General features: G+C 39.4%; 2 protein-coding genes across 4 annotated transcripts in view; one reads left to right on the plus strand and one right to left on the minus strand.

The window, feature by feature from the left end:
* LOC134353036 (START domain-containing protein 10-like) overlaps window positions 1-12,125 on the minus strand; it is a 31,633-nt gene extending 19,508 nt beyond the window's left edge. Inside the window, exon 1 of one of the 2 annotated variants that reach the window (XM_063060860.1) lies at window positions 11,777-12,125. In XM_063060860.1, coding sequence (XP_062916930.1) covers window positions 11,777-11,907 — 131 coding nt within the window. In that variant the 5' untranslated portion in view covers window positions 11,908-12,125. The remainder of the gene's footprint in view (window positions 1-11,776) is intronic. The other variant, XM_063060859.1, reaches the window with a different exon arrangement.
* A 1,065-nt stretch (window positions 12,126-13,190) lies between these two features.
* The window catches only part of med12 (mediator complex subunit 12), a 177,336-nt gene continuing 170,541 nt past the window's right edge, over window positions 13,191-19,985 (plus strand). For both annotated transcript variants that reach the window (XM_063060861.1, XM_063060862.1), the window contains exon 1: window positions 13,191-13,324. In XM_063060861.1, the coding sequence (XP_062916931.1) occupies window positions 13,226-13,324 (99 nt within the window). In that variant the 5' untranslated portion in view covers window positions 13,191-13,225. The remainder of the gene's footprint in view (window positions 13,325-19,985) is intronic.

Below are 19,985 nucleotides of genomic sequence, written 5' to 3' on the forward strand. Positions count from 1 at the left end.
CAGTCACTAAGTACTGTAAGTGGATAAGATCTGCATATGACATCGCCAAGTTGATTGGGTTGGCAGTCCCTCATTTGTTAAACCCAATCCAATGAGGCTATGTGATCAGACGTTTCAGAGTGCTAAACTACTACAGTTCATCTGCTTTTGCCAGTTATTTTGTCTGATACACAAGGCTCATGGATTAGGAAGTGGCGACATCGGGGAAAGGGATAGGATTCATGGGAGAATTGTGGTGTTGAAGGAGACTGGGGGATAAGGGGTTAAAGCAAAGTACCTTAATTTAAAGTAAAATCCATTATCAGAGTACATACATGTCACAACATGCAACCCTGAGATTCTTTTACCACAGGCATACTTTGCAAATCCAGAACAGTAACTAAGCAGGATCTGTAAACATCAGGAACTGTAGATAAACTTTGGAAATATAGATAATAAATAGCAATAAATAACGAACGTGAAAAAACAAGCTAAACGAGCCCTTAAATGAGTAGTTATCCCCTTTTGTTCAAGAGACTGATGGTTGCGGGGTAGTAACTGTTCTTGAACCGGGTGGTGCGAGTCCTGAGGCACTTGTACCTTCTACTTGACAGGAGCAGAAAGAAAAGAACATGGCCTGGTTGGTGAGGATATTTGATGATGGATGCTTCTTTTCTATGGCAATGTTCCATGTAGATATGCTCAATGGTTGGGAGGGTTTTACCCATGATGTACTGGGCCAAATCCACTACCTATTGTCAGATTTTCTGCTCAAAGGCATTGGTGTTCCCATACCAGGCTGTAGTACAGCCAGTCAACACTCTCCACCACACATTTATAGAAGATTGCCAAGGATTTTGATGACATGCCAAATCTCCACAGACTCCTGAGGAAGTAGAAGCTCTGTTGTGTTTTCTTCACAGTCATATTTATATGATGTGACCTCTGAGATAGTAACACACTGGAATTTAAAGTTACTGACTCCCTACCTCTGATCCTTCGATGATACCGGCTCATGGACCTCTGGTTTCCCTCTCCTGAAGTCTACTATCAGTTCCTTGGTCTTATTGACATTAGTAGAAGTGAAGTAAAGTCTGAAGGATTATTTTAAGGAGGTACTGTAAGAGAGAGATGTGGCTACTACAACACAATAGAGAAAATACCTTTTAGATGAAGAGCACAGCAGTGCTTTTCTATGAAATTTCCACTCACATGTCCTTGGATAGGAGAGAGCTCAGGAGAGGATGGACATCACTGTGACTACCAACCCAAATGATATGATGACATCATAACCAAATCTTATTGCTACACAGTAAGAGCAACTAAATAAAAAGTAACAAGAAAATTTTGTCACCTTTGCACTGTGTTAATTTATTTTCCACCCACCTACATTCCATAAGAGTAAATTCTATTACATATCCTGAATTGTTGGACAGTGATTTGTAAATTTCATAAGGGCAAATTTCCACCTACAACAGTTTTTAATAATTACTCGACTGCCTTTCCTGAAAAGATATGAAATGGCAAAGAAACATCACCATTTAAGTGATTTAATGCAGTCGACCACTGGGCTGCAAAGCATGTGCTACCGGGTTGTGAGGAAACAATATGATTTGGCGATATGAAATGATATGAATCAGCTGCACCTTTCCTCATTCTGTCACGCACTGTTGAACTTGAACACCACCCACCCCTGTTGGCCGGTCCACAAGAATATTGTCAATATTAAAACAGTGCAAGAAAGGTTGGGGACCCCTGATTTAATGGATGAATACAATGCATTGTATGAACCATAAAGATATAAAAGCACCAAGCTCAATCCTTGTCCACAGGAAGTTAGTGATATTCATTATGGTCGGTAAATTATCATTCTTTAACAAACTGATGTTACTTGAGTACTCTAAGAGTGTACATTTAAAATAACTTAAATTAAATTATACTTTAAATATAATCACAGAAATGGCTGGTTGTCAAGCTGAAACAGAGTGAGCCTTTGTTGTCCAGTAGTGAGCATGTGGCATGGAAAACATTTAAGTTCTCAAACTTTTTTTATAAGCACAACTATATATGAACAATGAATTTGTTATATTTCACATTCTTATTCATTACAAATGACCCCAGCACACACTGTCGGAGAAGGAAGCAAAGCGACTGAAGTTCATGCTGCTCTCTGCCTTTCACTGGAAAGTGGACATGGAAGTTCAGTGCAGATATATTTACATCCAGTAGGTAAATTATTGACTTACAACATACAGGCTCAATTGTGAAGATTGCCCAATTACAGGAGTGATAGAGAACTGCAAATCAACAAGGAATCAGTATATTAGGAGACATAAATAAACCAAAAAGTTAAATTGTCTCAAGTAGTGAAAAGCATGGCAAAAAGAGAGAGCACTGCAGAAGAAAATTGTTCAGCAAAATTTCCCAAATATTTCAATTTAGTTGTAGATTTCTAAGATATATTAATATTTACTAATCACCAGTCTCCAGCAGATCTAAGCTCAATTGATATTTTTAGATGATTCAGAGTAGATAATTAACGATTCCAAATGTTCTAATGATGAGAAGATTTTATATAAAATTGATGACTAAACTCAAAAATTATTGCCTGCCTTGAAACTGTGACACATGGTGAATTACTGATGACGTGGACAAAAATGCAAACAGATAAAAAGCAGCAGCAGCAGCCGCCGAGTAACTACTCCTCCCCCATTGGTTTAAAGCTTCAGACTGCAGCTTAATTTATGGTGAACAATTCACTGGATGCCATTATAACCTACTATACACCTTAAACATGACAGCTGCATTTACTCTCATGTTAGTGAAGCTACATTATCACCACCCAGTTTGAAGAACAAGAATGTGACTCGCTGTTACCTCGGTTTCCATTTTTCTCCCTTTTTTTTTTAAAACCACATTTTCCCCAACAGACTGGGAGGAATGGTGCTGGTGGCAGAGCGGGTGTTTAGCTCACACTTGGCACAGGTCAGATGGAATATATCAAATTTCATTTGTTATAGCTTTGCTAATCTGTTCAATATAATTATATATGCAATTTAGTGCTTTTATTTACATAGCTTATGAAGGTACTGTAGATAAAATTGTATGTAGCATATTTTTTGCTGCTCTCAGGAACTGCTACGATCTCTATTTTGCAATGCTCTATCTTTAAAAGTAGTAAAAATGAAATTCATTATTTATTCATACCCAGTGAATTGGTGGTAGCCTGGCATTTGTTGTGAAACTATTTGAATTTACAATGAGAATGACTCAATACTTTTATTTTTTCTCTGAAGATAGATTTTTAAATAGTTTTGTATGCCATGTAAACCTGGTGAGTTAACTTAAAAATAGTCAATAAAGTACTAAGCATGTCTATGGATATTATTTATATGGATTTATGGAAAGTATTTGGTGATGCACTTCAAGAGACTATTCGTCAATGTGAAGTTCATGGAACTGATCGAATTATTGAACTTGCAAGGAAACTGCTGAGCGCATAGAGATAGGGTGGTCAAGTGTTTGAATTTAACCAGGTAATGACAACAGTGGCCGAACAGGCTGTGGTTTAGTGCAACAAGAACTCAAATTTCAAAGTAAATCTATTATCAAAGAACATATAGGTCACCATATACTACCCCAGGATTCATTTTGTTGTGGGCAATCAGTGTAAATAAAAAGAAACAATAGAACCAATGAAAAATGCACACAGACACAGACTAAACAACCAACGTGCAACAGACTGCAAATATCAAAATAAAAAGAAAAGAAATAACAAGTGAATATGCAATAAATATCAACAACACATGTTGTAGAGTATTTAAAGTCTATAGTTTCTGAAATCAGTTCAGTGTTCGGGTGATTGAAATTACCCCCTCTGGTTCAAGAGCTTGATGGTTGAGAGGTAATTACTGTTCCTGAACCTGGTGGTGCAGGATCAAAGCTTCCTGTACCTCCTTCCTGATGGCAGCAGTAAGAAGAGAGCATAGTCTGGATTGGTAGGGGTCCTTGATGATGGATGACAGGGCTCCTCAATTCATATTTTATTATGTATTGCTGCTGCAAGACAAGTTTCATGATGTATGCCAATGATATTAAAGGTGATTCATTTTCAGTGTCCAGATATTCCAGAGCCAATGAAATGGCATCTGCTGTTGGTGACCATCCGTGGTGGTAGGCAAATTGGAGCAGATCTAAGTTGCTCAAGCAAGGGTTCATGTGCTTCATCACCAACCACTCACAGCTATTCATCACAGTGGATGCAAATGCTACTGAATGATAGTTACTGTATTGAGGCAAGTTGCCATGTTTTTTTCTTGCACATTGGTATAATTGAAGCCTACTTAAAACAGGTGGGTACCTCAGACTGCCGAAGCGAGAGATTAAAGATATCAGTGAGCACACCAATCAGTTGATTTGCCCAGGTCTTCATTACTCAGTCAGATGCTTTCTGTAGGTTTGCCCTACTGAAGGATGCTCTCACGTTCGCCTCAGAGACTAAAATCACAGGGTGGTCAAGGGCTGTGGGAATTTGTGAAGATTCCTCCATGTTTTGATGGTGAAAATGAGCATAAAAGGCATTGAGCTCATCACAGAGCAAAGCTTGTTGCCACAGATGTCAAGCAACAGACATCAAAGTTGCTGGTGAACGCAGCAGGCCAGGCAGCATCTCGAGGAAGAGGTACAGTCAACATTTCAGGCCGAGACCCTTCGTCAGGACTAACTGAAGGAAGACTAACTCTTTGTGGGGATACACTTGTCTATAATTGTCTTTATAAATTCACCACAATCAATTTATTTTGATCCTAATATTCCTAGTTATACAGTACAGTGACATGCAAAAATTTGGGCACCCCGGTCAAAATTTCTGTTACTGTGAATAGTTAAGTGAGTAGAAGATGAACTGATCTCCAAAAGTCATAAAGTTAAAGATGAATCATTCTTCTCAAAATTTTAAGCAAGATTAGTGTACTATTTTTGTTTTCTACAATCTTAGTGAAAAAAAGGAAAGAAGCACCCTGTAAAAGTTTGGGCACCCCAAGAGATTTGAACTGTAAGATAACTTTTACCGAGGTCTCAAACCTTAAATAGCTTGTTAGGGCTATGGCGTGTTCACAATCATCATTAGGAAAGACCAGGTGATGCAAAGTTCAGAGCTTTATAAATACCCCGACTCCTCAAACCTTGTCCCAACAATCAGCAGCCATGGGCTCCTCTAAGCAGCTGCCTAGCACTCTGAAAATTAAAATAAATGATGCCCACAAAGCAGGAGAAGGCTATAAGAAGATAGCAAAGCGTTTTCAGGTAGCCGTTTCCTCAGTTCGTAATGTAATTAAGAAATGGCAGTTAAAAGGAATGGTGGAAGTCGAGATGAGTTCTGAAAGACCAAGAAAACTTTCTGAGAGAATTGCTCGTAGGATTGCTAGAAAGGCAAATTAAAACCCCTGTTTGACTGCAAAAGACCTTCAGGAAGATTTAGCAGACTCTGGAGTGGTGGTGCACTGTTCTACTGTGCAGCGACACCTGCACGAATATGATCTTCATGGAAGTGTCATCAGAAGAAAATCTTTCCTGCGTCCTCACCACAAAATTCAGCATCAGAAGTTTGCAAAGGACCATCTAACAAGCCTGATGCATTCTGGAAACAAGTCCTGTGGACTGATGAAGTTAAAATAGAACCTTTTGGCCGCAATGAGCAAAGGTATGTTTGGAGAAAAAAGGGTTCAACACTGGGGTGGATCGATCATGCTTTAGGCTTGTGTTGCAGCCAGTGGCACGGGGAACATTTACTGGTAGAGGGAAGAATGAATTCAATTAAATTCCAGCAATTTCTGGAAGCAAAAATCACACCATCTGTAAAAAAGCTTAAGATGAAAAGAGGATGGCTTCTACAACAGGATAATGATCCTAAACACACCTCAAAATCCACAATGGATTACCTCAAGAGGTGCAGAAGCTGAAGGTTTTGCCATGGCCCTCACAGTTCCCCAACTGAAACATCATCGAAAATCAGTGGATAGACCTCAAGAGAGCAGTGCATGCAAGACGGCCCAAGAATTTCACAGAACTAGGAGCCTTTTGCAAGGAAGAATGGGTGAAAATCTCCCAAACAAGAATTGAAAGACTCTTAGCTGGCTACAAAAAGTGTTTACGAGCTGTGATACTTGCCAAAGTGAGTGTTACTAAGTACTGACCATGCAGGGTGCCCAAACTTTTGCTTTGGGCCCTTTTCCTTTTTTGTTATTTTGAAACTGTAAAAGATGGAAATAAAGAAGTAATCTTGCTTAAAATTTCAAAGAAATGTGTCATCTTTAACTTTATGCTTTTTGGAAATCAGGTAATCTTTTACTCGCTTAGCTATTCACAATAACAGAAATTTTGACCGGGGTGCCCAAACTTTTGCATGCCACTGTATATCCATGGACTTAAGATACTTTTGCCACTGTAAATCATAAAGAGGCAAAATGTTATATGAATATTGATCAATGGGCCAAAACTTTGCTAAGTAGATTTAAATGTAGGGAAACAACAGTATTTTAAACAAAGCAGAGGAGGGAAGAACATGGGGGAAATAGTGGTGGTAGTGTGAACATTCATAGATCATTAGAGCGTTTTGAACATGTACAGAGAGATGACACTATATTTGCAATGAAATGGAGTTCAAGGGATTGTTAGTAATGTTGCAATAATAGAAAGTTCTAGCTAGGCCTGAACTGTTGGCATATTTGGCATCAGACCTTTCAAGTTGAGCACAAAATTACTCTGACTTGGTTGGGGGCAACTTTTTTTTCTATTCCACTGTGTCTGGCTAGCTCAGTACATGTTAGCAGAAGCCACATCCTGGTCCTTGTCATCAGTTTTGCCCCATTGTCAAATCTACCACTTGGTGGCAAGTGCATCTGTCCTTCTCAATTCATTGTAGCTTTCTTTACAAGACAATGTTTACCAATTATTCCTAGGTTCCAGATACTCAAATGATTTGCCGCTTAATGTTTATTGGATCAGTGTTAAGTGTGCAAGTAGCAGTCTTCTAAAACAGCACATTTCAGATGTCTTAATTCTCTTCAGTATTTTCATTTTGTAATGCACCAAAGTCACCAGGCAACTCAGTAATGACCAAAGCATTCAGTAGCTTATGGCTTAGCAAAATTATTCAAAATAAGGTACAGCATAGTGCCCATGAGGAAGTACAGCATAGATTTACCAGAATGCTAAGTGGGATTTCAAGAAGTAATTACAGAAACTAGAAACCATTTTTGGAATTAAATATTTTACTGAGATTGGATTGAACTTTCCAAATATATTTAGAAGAATTAATATGACAGTAGTAGCCTTTCTTCTAAAAGGACACTCTTGCACTAGTAGGATACATTAGAACCATTAGGAACAGCTTCTTGCCCTCCACCATCTGACTGAAGAATGGACCATGATGCATAAACACTACTTCACTTTTTGCACTAGTTATTTTTATATTTCTTATTGTAACTTTTTTTTATTGTATTGCACTGCTGTAGCAAAACAATAAGTTCACAACATAGGACATTCTGATTCAAATATTAGAAACTAGTCTTTTAGCAGTGAAGTTCAGAAACTTTCTATACAGTAGAGATAGTAATATTTGAATGTTAATTCTGAGTGATGTTTGTTGAAAAGATATTTAAGGCAATGGATCAAAGATAGAAATATGGAAATTTAAATGCCCTCACTGAAACATGTACATGAGGCTCAATAGCTAAATAGAAAATTCTTATTCCTAAGTTCTTTGTATCATCACCAGACACATTTGCTATCACTCTGGATAATCAGTTTCACTGCAAAATAAGAATTCACTTATATGACAATAATCCATGTAAGACATATACCATGTAACATCAAAATTTGAATTAAAAGGCCAGTGATGTAAAGTAATGACACAGCAACTATACAATGCCAGAGCAAATTACACAAAATGCAAAGAGATGGGAGCTTTACAGTCAGTTCCAGTACTGCCATTGAAAGAGTTTTCCTAATCAAACTCTGAATATATTTATAGGCCTTAAAAATTATACAAAACACAAATAAAACTAAAATACTTTGAAAATGAATGATGATGAAAGACTTGATTTTTTGAGACATTAAACATTTTGCTGCTGACAATTTGAGCCACGTGATTTTGCTGTCTCATCACATCTACTTTCATCCTGAATTTACAGCACATTACAGGCCCTTTGGCCCACAATGTTGTGTCAACCATGTAACCTACTCTAGAAGCTGCCTAGAATTTCCCTAGCGCATAGTCCACTATTTTTCTAAACTCCATGTATCTATCTCAGAGGGTCTTCAAAGACGCTATTGTATCCTCAAATTCCTTCCCATATGTATCTTTTCAGTTTTTTTGGTTGATCAGTATATTTTTCAAAGGTTTTTGTGTGCACAATGCAGATTTTAAACACTAGAAACAGATTTTTAAAATCAGAAAATACAATTCATTCACCAAACCACTTTCAGCATTGTATTACCTATGAACAGAAGTCATAAAATGGAGAAGTGTTGATCAAGCCCAAACTCTGAAGAACAATCTAATGTTGATGTAGCATTTGCACACAGAATCTACCTTCAGGTTCATTCCAGATTCCTGGCCGACAAAATTAAGCACAAAATATTGTTGCATTGGCCCCAAACTAAAATTACCTCCCTAATCCAATTTATAATCATTGGTACATTCTCTCAACTGTTTAAAATAAAAGAGTGTGAAGTTAAGAATCAAACATCACTGTGATGATTGTACGTTCTAGTACCAATTGTTTGGCGACAATAAAGTATAAAGTATAATGACCTTTACCTGCAGCTCTCCTCTCCCAAATCCGTACTTGTTCTCACAACGCTGTTAAGGATGTGAAAGCTAGGATTCCGTAGTTTTAAATTCTTAAAAAAAAATCTCTGGCCAGATCTCAGCGGAATTTTGGGTACAATTCTGCAGATCACATTTTGGATGGACATCAGTGCTACCAAGAATGGAGCTCAACATTATGCACTATCATCTGGGGTTGAATAAAATGCTCTAACTGTTTAATTAAAGCTCCTGTTTCAGCAAATTAAAAGTGAAAAGGATACTAGAAGGCCTCATTTCAAAATTAACAGATAACACAACATTTGGTAAAAATAAACAGTGGGGAGAATTAGGGACAGAACTGAAATATAATGTGCAAATGGACGTCCTTAAAAAAAAAAGAACAAGGATGAGTAATACAAGTAAGATGGCGAATTTTGATGGGGGTGCAGCAATGAAGACACCAGGGAATTCACAAAAACAAATTTTTGACAGTGGCAATACACGTTGATAATACTGTTAAAAATGAAGACACCTTAACAATGAGGTTATTGAAATTACTGAGTAGACTTGAGAGGTAAAAGTTTTGTCAGAAGGATGAGATGCTGTTCCCAATGACAGGAGGTTTAAGAAATGGTGATGATGCAAGGTGAGAATTTTACTTTGGTACAGCGAAAATATGATCTGGAATGTATCACCCAAATGATAGTAGAAGCACATTCAACTGCAACTTGCAAAGGGAATTGGAGTGGATTGGCTGAATTAATAGTTTACAAACACTCCCTGCACTCCTAATTAAGTCACACTTTATGAAGCAGTTTGAAACACTGACATTTCACATGTTGTCATAATAAATGTAAGTGTTTCTTTTCAAGCACATGGTCCTTTCTCATTTGCATCTCCATGCTACTACGTATTCAGTATTACTCACGAAGTACTATCTTGATATACAAAAAAGGTTGTTTGTATTTGAACACAACGATCTCTCCACAGGTAACAATGTGGCAACAGTGTTCTGCAAATTTTATCTATTTCTCCTTAACTGAGAAGTAGCACTACAGTGACACACCAATTTGAGATCCTTTCACTTAAGACACAACTCAAATGTGCTCATGATTTTCTTTAATTCTTCCGAGTCTCAGCTGTGTGTCACGTTCCTGCTCTATTGAATCTTCCAAAGATCAGATACTTTCAAGGAAGTCACCAGTATTCTATCAAAATCACTGAAAGATCAATGTGCGTACACATTATTTTGTCACTTTAAATTATGTTAATATAGTTGGTTAAACAAGACCTTCCTTTAAGAAAATCCGATGGTATTCTCATCTGTGGGGTTTTCATGTGTTCCCTTACAACAAAAAATTGAATTTCTTTCATACTTAATTTCCTTTCCCACTTTTTTGTTACCAATGGTTGCCAAGATGGCCAACAAATGCCCCCATCCATTCGAGAAGTAATTACAATAGTCAATTAACCCAACAATCAGCCCATCTTTGGGAGATGGGAGACAGCTGGAGCACTTGACATGCTTACCATGGCAAGACTATAGAAGAAAAATGATTTGTTTAAAATTTAGATGTTGGTTAACACAATATTGTTGGCTCTATGGTTGGGGGAAAGCATGCTGATGAGTGGAATATTGTAACAAGAGGTGTGAGTATGAGAAGAAAAGCTGATGACTACTTCTCTGACGAGACAGAAAATCACATTTAGAGCAGTTCCTTTCAAAAGGCAGAAGTCTCAAGTGTGATGTCATTCTGACTGTGAAAAAAAGTGTGGCTACAGAAATATTGTGCTGTATTGTACATAAACTCAGGTTATGTTGCAAGAAATGAATGGCTAGGGTGCTATATTGGGTATCAGATGATTTATCCTAGATGGAGTTGTACTTGATGGTTGCTGGAGCTGTACTCATTTAGACAAGATGAGAATCCCATTACACCCGTGACTTCCAACTTTTGGAAGAAACTGCTCTAATTGTGATTATCTATCTAGCTTTAAAGAAGGAATTATCAGCTTCTATTCTCATATCCACACACCTCCGTTGGTCACTATCTTCTATTCATCAGCATGCTTTCCCTCACTATTAGATCCAATATTAAATCCAGCAAAATCTCAATTTAAAATATTTTTTTGTTTTCTTCCATAGTATTGCTCTTCTTGATCTTTGAAATCATATTCATCAATGTAGGATGGTGCAGTGATACAGCTAAAAGAGCTCACAGAATCTCACAGAAATTCAGTTCCTTCCATAGAGTCTCTGACGGCATGAGTCTCCCCCCCCCAACCCCCACCGTGCTCCTAATCCCCATGCCACACATGCTGGTTGGCCACTGTAAACTGCCTTCAATATGCAGATGAGTGATAGAACCTGAAGAAAATTATGGGCACATGGAGAAACCAATGGTGAATGGTGACTGATGGTTGTACAGAGCATGGAAGCTGAAGGACCTCTGAGCTGTGTAACTTTATACCATAAATTTTCCAAGATATCTGCTCGTCATTCCACAAATTTAATCACTCCATCAGTAGCCAAAAAACTTTTAATTTCCAAAACTCCAATCTCTGGGATTCCCCCTGAAAACCTTCACAACTTTCTACTTCTCTTCATATTATGATATCCCATAAAACTTGTTTCTCTAACTAACCCTTCTGTCATACATTCTGGTGTTTCAACAGTAGCTCAGCATTAATATATTCGCTGACACTCTTGCGAAATGCCACCTATTACCGTGTTAAATAGTACAATGTAAAGTCACTACTTCTCTCAACAGACAGCAAAGAAGCAGGTTAAATTGTCACTTGTTTTACTTGTAACCTTCTGCAGGAAATTGGCTGCCACGTTTCTGTTCGTCACTAGAATACGCTCCAAAAGTAATTCACTCGCTAAGTTTTTTTTGTGTGTGTGTGGGGGGGGGGGGGGAATCAGACGGCGGTGTTATACAGATACGAGGCCTTTTTAGCAATGCCCACTACGATTTTTTTTACCTTGATTCGGTGTACGCCTTTTCCTTCGGACGCGGCCTGTACCCACACTTCAACACCGGGTTTGCTGTACTTCTGTTGCCATCCTTGTATCGATTCACACTGCTCCCGGAACGAGGCGAACGCCAAGTCATCGGGGACCTGCACAACGTCGCGCTCGGCAGACATTGGACCGGTGAAACTGGGGCTCAAGATCTGCCACTCAGTCACGGCCAAACGGCTCCGACGTCTGGTTCGTGGCACCGCAACTGGGACACCCGGTATCTTTTGGCGACTGATTTACGCCACGACACTTGCCTACTCCGCCACCTGCGCCTCCCGCTCTCTCCAATTCCAAGCACCTGACTCGAAAAATCCCGCCCCCGTCCCGCAGCTGCAGGTGACGTTCGTTGTGTCTTCATTGGTCCACTCAGCTGTCAATCAAAGACGACACCTGAGCTAGTGAGGGGATCTGAAGAATTCACAGCGGAAACAATGGTCGCTGTTGATAAAATCAAAAGCAGAATCTCAAGATTTTCAAGGATCACCATTTAAAATCTGATAATAGAAGCAACGAGAATTCCAATTGCAGCGCCTCTTTCTCGGAAATTTGGCCATTGAAAAAATTCCGCACTGACAGTATTCCATGCATCAGGCTGAATGTTAATAGATTTGACGACCCCCATCAACATTGTCTTCAGAATCAGAATCAGATTCAGATTTATTATCACTGGCATGTGTCGTGAAATTTGTTAATTTAGCAGCTGTAGTTCAATGCAAAACTTGACGTATTTCTGATCTTTCACATCATCTCCGTAAGATGTTAGAATTCTACGTTCCTATCATCAAAAGCACTGACATCAGATTTCTTGGGTCTTTCTGCCGCTGTATGACTTGAACATTTATTGTCTCTCTCGGTTGAAAGTGTATCAGAATGAAGACTTGGACACAGTATAATTTGTCTGATCACGGCACAGAACCGGTGGTACAGAAACTGCCCTATGAGAGGGACAGATTGGTAGTTTCAAATGTGTGTTCCTTCTGCAATTTACGATGGACTTCTGTATATTCCTGACACATGGATTTGAATACTGCTTCTACATTTTGAGTTGTCATCAACCAGATATTTTCAAGAGTCAGTGAAGATGCTATTTTTTCCCAGTAGTTTGTCTTAGTAATCTTGATCGATGAGAAGAGTAGGCAGCGTAAATGGTTTCGGTATGAACTAGATGGGCTTGTTTTTGTGCTGTATTTCTCTATGACGATAACTCTAACTCTCTGGTACCTAAAACTGAGTTGGAGAGAGGTAACACAGGTGGTTCAACCAAATGGGCGCGTCATACTGTATGTCTCACAGATTGGAATCCAGAATGTCTTTGGTGCTTGGGTTCGTTAAACTCCGTCATCGCTCGGATTCGGCAATTTCCGTCAATGCTCGGCATCGCTCGCTGGGTGAAGCCGGGTTTCCCAAAGATGGCGGCGTTCGGGATATTGAGTTATGAGCATAGGCCGTTGAAAAGGCCTCGGCTCGGGCCGCCAGACGTTTACCCGCAGGACCCCAAACAGAAAGAGGTAGGAAAAATCGTAGAGATTCCAGGGGAGGACGGCCAGTCACTCATTCAAGCAGCCGGGCCGGCGGGGTGAGTAAGCCGGCGTGAGGGAGCCGGGCCTAGAGCAGCGTCCATGTAAACAATAAACAGTCTCTGTTTCTGGCCAAACTTGGGCCCAGAACAGACCCTCAGACATCAACGACAACCTGTAGATAGCTGCTCTCACACTGTAGGTTTTCGACCCTCTGGCTGGTTGTAGGACATAGTGGTGAACCCGGTATGAGGGGAGGAGGATACGGTGTATGGTCCATTTAACTGTTGGGTCGGTGCACCAGTAAAGTGTTAAATATGGATAAACGTTGTCGATAAGACCGCATAAATCATCACAAACTCCAAATATGGAAGGCATGGCAGCTACTGTGTTTGATATTCATTGTAAAGTTGATACTTTTGAAAACTTTTAAACTTTTATGCTTGCATTATGTGTACTGTACTCTCTACAACACGAACCTCTTTATCATCCGCAGGTTACAATTTATAAACATTTGATTTGTTCCACAACTTTACAAAACCCAGCATTCTCATTACCCAGATTCTTTCCAAGTTCCACGGGAATGATTTCTCTTACCATTCAAGGCAGATTGAGTTTGAAGCCCTTGCTTTCAAGTTGCTCTGCTACCTTGAGCAAGTTTAACTTTGTGAAGTCTTTTGACCATACACCTCCGTATGTATTTTTATCATCTCAATGTTTCATTATTGTTACATGTTTCTTCAGAACCTTACAAATAATATTTCCTCCTTATATCCTTGTCTAGTCTATTGCTTATCAAATTCTCCAAGAAGGCCATGTTGCTCTGCCTTTGACACTTGACAGTTTTTTTTATCAACTGTGCAAACTGAAGCTTTGTTTCTTTGTGCAGTGTTTTAAGATGTCAGTAGCAATGCCACCTGTATGTATCTAGTCATTATTTTTGACAGCAGCAAATTTTGTGTAACTTCCAAACTATTGACTATTGTGTAACTTATTCCCAACTATGCTTATAGCGACATTGAATCCAAAATATAATTGTGCTACAATGATAGGACCTAAATGTTAATTAATTTCTTCATTATATACTGGTTAGATAAAAATTAAACTGAGGTGTTAAGACCAAACCAATAAGATAATGTTTAAATCATATTGTGAGTAATGAAATTAACGTTTCAGTTGAATGATCTTTCATGAGAACTAATGTACTGGCTTGGACTTTGTGATCAGCAATTGGGTAACAATGCTTACTGCTGATCTGGAAGAAAGTTACTGATTTTTTTTTGCAACACACATCAGAGTTGCTGGTGAACACAGCAGGCTAGGCAGCATCTCTAGGAAGAGGTACAGTCAACGTTTCGGGCTGAGACCCTTCGTCAGGACTAACTGAAAGAAGAGCTAGTAAGAGATTTGAAAGTGGGAGGGGGAGATCCAAAATGATAGGAGAAGACAGGAGGGGGGAGGGATGGAGCCAAGAGCTGGACAGTTGATTGGCAAAAGGTAGCAGAGCATGTTTTATGTCCCATGATCCTCTCATATCCCTTTTGCCAATCAACTGTCCAGCACTTGGCTCCATCCCTCCCCCTCCTGTCTTCTCCTATGATTTTGGATCTCCCCCTCCCCCTCCCACTTTCAAATCACTTACTAGCTCTTCTTTCAGTTAGTCCTGACGAAGGGTCTCAGCCCGAAATGTCGACTGTACCTCTTCCTAGAGATGCTGCCTGGCCTGCCGCGTTCACCAGCAACCTTCATGTGTGTTGCTTGAATTTCCAGCGTCTGCAGATTTCCTCGTGCTTGATGTTTTTTTTGTATGAGTTTCCTCTACCTTAATATAGGGTGTTAATTCTGGAGGATTTGTAATCCAGCAAGAGTGAAGTCACCAAGTAGGCTGAATGTCTACACACATTGAAAAAAATATTTAGTAAGCCAGCAGTGAAAGGTTAATTATCTCAGATGAAAATAAGTTTAATCAGAATGCATAGATGAAGCTAAGTTAGAAGCTGAAATATAAAGTATTTTTAGTAAAAGATGTAATCTTTTAAACTTGAACATTGAGCTAAGCACTTGTTTTGATATGCTGTATAGTATATTAATAGCTTTAGACCATATGACCATAAGACATAGGAACGGAATTATTCCAGTCAGCCCATCAAGTCTACTCTACCATTCAAACATGGCTGCTTTGTTTTCAACTTCATTCTCATGTCTTCTCAACCTTAACCCTCTTACAAATCAAGAATCTATTACTCTCTTCTTTAAGTACACCTAATGACTTGGCGTCAACAATCTTCTGTGGCAATGAATCACCTCCTTCTGGCTGAAGAAATTCCTCCTCATCACAGTTTTAGACCATGAGGCAAAGAAGCGGAATTATAGCTGTAGAATGCATTGAGCCTTCTCTGCCATTCGATTATGGCTGATTTTAAAGGGATATACCTTTCTTCTAAAGCTAGACTCTTCTACTTACGGAAACATTTTCTCCATATCTACCCTGTCCCAGTCCTTTCAATATCCAATAGGTTTCAATGAGATTTCCCTTCATCCTTCTGAACTCCATTTAGTACAGGCCCAGGCACAATGCTCTTTATACATTATATTGTAATTCTTGTGAACTTCCTCTGGACCCCCTCCAGGGACAGCACGTCCTTCCTTGGATACAGAGCCTTAGCAGTACATCTTTACTTCTGTGACCTAGCATCAAGTCTAGACACGGAGCCTGGTAGTTTACAGCGTCATCTGTAAGATTGAGTATTGATACCTACTGCGGTTTGTAAGGAGTTTGAATGTTATCCCCGTGACTGCGTGGGTTTCCTCCAGGTGTTCCAGTTTCCTCCTACATTCCAAAGATGAACAATTAGGGTCATTAAGTTAGGGGTGCTGGTAGCGTGGTGACCGCCCAGCACAACCCTTGATATTTTGATTTGACACAACCGATGCATTTCACTGTATGTTTTGATGTATGTGTGTCAAATAATGCTGATCTTTAAGATCTTTTATTTTTAGAGGTCTTGAAGTGAATTCTAACATTGCATTTGCCGCCTTTTTCTACTGACTCGATCTGCAAGTTAGCCTTACGGGAGTCCCGAACAAGGACTCCCAAGTTCCTTTGCACCTCAAATTTTTTAATTCTTTCCCCACCTATAAAATAGGTTATACCTTTATTCTCCCTATCATTGTACATAATGGCCCTCTTCTCTACACTGTATTTCATTTAGGCCTGGAATAATTGTTACATTGAAAATATGGCTTTATACTTACTGAAGTAACATGTAACATTTTCAGACACTACATGAAGAATAGTTCACAAGTACCTGATGTTATCTGATCCCTGATTGTAAGGTTATGAGGAACGTTGAAAAATGATATACCTTGCAAAGGAACAGGGAACCACAGTTGGCATTCTGTGTTTAATTCTACATATACATACGTACTCCGTATGTTTCACATTACAATTATAAAATTTAAACCTGGTGGCATGGTGTGAAGACAATAACCTATCCCTCAACGTCAGCAAGACGAAGGAATTGGTTGTTGACTTCAGAAAGAGTAGCGGACCGCACTACCCAATTTACATTGGTGGTGCGCAAGTGGAACAGGTCAAAAGCTTTAAGTTCCTCAGGGTCAATATCACAAATGACGTGACTTGGTCCAACCAAGCAGAGTCCACTGCCAAGAAGGCCCACCAGCGCCTTTACTTCCTGAGGAAACGAAAGAAATTTGGCCTGACCCCTAAAACCCTCACTAATTTTTATAGATGCACCGTAGAAAGCATTTTTCTAGGGTGCATCACAACCTGGAGGTTATCCTATCCAAGACCGGAAGAAACTGCAGAAGATCGTGAACACAGCGTAGCACATCACACAAACCAATCTTCCGTCCTTGGACTCACTTTACACCACACGCTGTCAGAGCAGTGCTGCCAGGATAATCAAGGACACGACCCACCCAGCCAACACACCTTTCGTTCCTCTTCCCTCGGGGAGAAGGCTCAGGAGCTTGAAGACTCGTACGGCCAGATTTGGGAACAGCTGACTGCTGAACGGATCCTGACTTGGATCTGGGCCGTACCCTCCAAATATCCAGACCTGCCTCTTGATTTTGTTTTGCACTACCTTACTTTCCCTTTTCTATTTTCTATTTATGATTTATAATTAAAATTTTTAATATTTACTATCGATTTGTAATCCTGGGAGCGCAAAGCGCAGAATCAAATATCGCTGTGATGATTGTATGCTCTAGTATCAATTGGCGACAGTAAAGTAAAGTAAAATTTGTTTTGTTTTATTTAATCTTGTTGAGAGTTCAGTATCTGGTGTTGATAACTTCTTGCGTTCATTGCTCTTTACATTAGGATGATACTACGATAATGTGAAATGAATTCTCACAATATGTATTCTTTTGGACTTATAACAATGAAATATAAATTTAAGTTTTGTAGGAATAATCATTAACCTGAAAGCACAATAACTGATCTATGAAGTTTTGGTGTTTTTCTTTTGTGAAACAGCTAAGACATGAGTTCAAGAAATTGATCTCTTTGAGCAGAAATATATTCATGATACAATTCATTATTTCTTTTTCCTTTCAGTCAAATTTTGGAAGTAATTTATACTGTGTGCATTACCTCCTGAGGAGATTTGACTAGTTATGGTAAGGGGCACGCTGTGAGGGGTGCTACAGTAGCAGAGCAGTTAGCACAATCACTTTATGTTGCCATTGACAGGGGTTCAATGCCACCTGCTGTCCTAAGGAGCTTGTACATTCTCCCTGTGACTGCTGGTGTTTCCTCCATGTATCCTGGTTTCCACTCACATTCCAAAGGCATACAGATTAGGATTAGTAAATTGTGGGCATGCTATGTTGGATGGAGGTATGATGATACTTGCAGCTGACCCCAGCTGAATCCTCAGACTGTGTTAGTTGTTGACACAAAAACAACACTGTATGTTTCAATATGAATGTGATAAACAAAACTAGTCTTTATTTTTTGATATTATCCTGAATCAGTGAATGTCTCTTCAATCAGAATAATATTTCTTAAATTTCTGATTTGTGATCAAGAACTGATATTTTTGTTCCTTTGTTTTCTAAGGCCTAGATTATATAAGATGCTTGTTTCTCTCCTTTTCTAGACTGCACTGGCTTAAAAATATTTTTAGCTAACTGTTCTTCACTTGAGAGCCAGGCTTATCCTCACTTGAAAGCCAGCTATATTTTGATGCTAAGACGCAGATTAAAGTATTCAAACTTTTTATGCAGGGTTGTTCTGCTTCCCAAGAGATTGAGGTGTCTAGCTTTGCTTATTAGATGCTAGTATGCATGATTGATTTCAAGTTCAATCTCTGATTCCCATTCTTCAGAATATTTACGAGTGAATGTTGTGTATTGATATATATGAGGCAATAGATTGACTAGCCTGCTGACAAATATATTGATGATTTATCAGTGGTCTGAACTATACCCTGGTAACAATCAATATCAGCATTTGAAGAGAATGAAAATAGGAGAGTAAGTTACAAAGGGCCTCAGGTTTGTTGTTGTTCCTTGCCACACCTTGTGGTGCATCGGGTGGCAACCTTGCCATTTCTATCTTTTTCTGATTTTTACGAGGCTCAGTTGTAGATCGAAGCTCCATCCGGCATGGATGGAAAGTGTGCAAAGAGCCAGCCAGATTCAAACCTATGACTACTCACCTCGAAGTCCCGTGCAGATGCCGCTATACCAGCGGCCTGCTCTCAGCTTTCTAGAATGTCAAAATGTAAAACAAATGCATTTCATTCTAGAACTAAGCTGCTTGATGAGCAGATCTAGGTATATATGCATGTTGAGAGAAGTTCATTCAGGTTACACAGATATCTCCAAATGCTCCAAAATGTTAAGGTGACCAAGAGGTCTGGAGAGGTACTGTTCAATATAATTTAATCATCTTCAGTATAATATTCATCTTCCATTATGTGTTCTCAGAATTGGAAAGTTTGTTCAATTGGAATCATAGTTTGTAATATAACAGCAAGCATATTATTGGTAACACACAAAAAATGCTGGAGGAACTCAGCAGGCCAGCCTGCATTTATAGAGAAAAATATAGTCAACGTTTCGGGTCAAAGCCCTTTGATAGGATGGTGGGGGGGACTGAGGAGTAGATTTAAAGGATGGGAGGAGGGGCGAGAGAAGGTGATAGGTGAAACCTGAAGGGTGAGGGATGAAGTAAAGAGCTGGGAATTTGACTGGTGAAAGAGACGGAAGGCCATGGAAGAAAGAAAAGTGGGGAGGAGCACTAGAGGGAGGTGATGGGCAAGCAAGGAGATGAGGTGAGAAAGAGAAAAAGGGATGGGAAATCATGAAGGAGAGGTGGGGTGAGGGTGTGGCATTACCAGAAGTTCGAGAAATCGATGTTCGTGCCAGCAGGTTGGAGACTATCCAAAAGGAATATAAGGTGTTGTTCCCCCAATTTAAGTGTGGCCTCATCGTGATAGTGGAGGAGGCCGTGGATAGACATAATGGGAATTGGAAGGGGAATTAAAATGGGTGGCCACTGAGAAATGCAGCACTTTCTGGCGAACGGAGTGTAGGTGCTTGGCGAAGCGGTCTTCCGGTCTATGTTGGATCTCACCGATATCGTAGGGAGTGATCCCTGAGGAAAGCAGAAAGTTGG

This window comes from Mobula hypostoma, chromosome 10 (assembly GCF_963921235.1).
Source record: "Mobula hypostoma chromosome 10, sMobHyp1.1, whole genome shotgun sequence".
NCBI classification, from domain to species: domain Eukaryota; kingdom Metazoa; phylum Chordata; class Chondrichthyes; order Myliobatiformes; family Myliobatidae; genus Mobula; species Mobula hypostoma.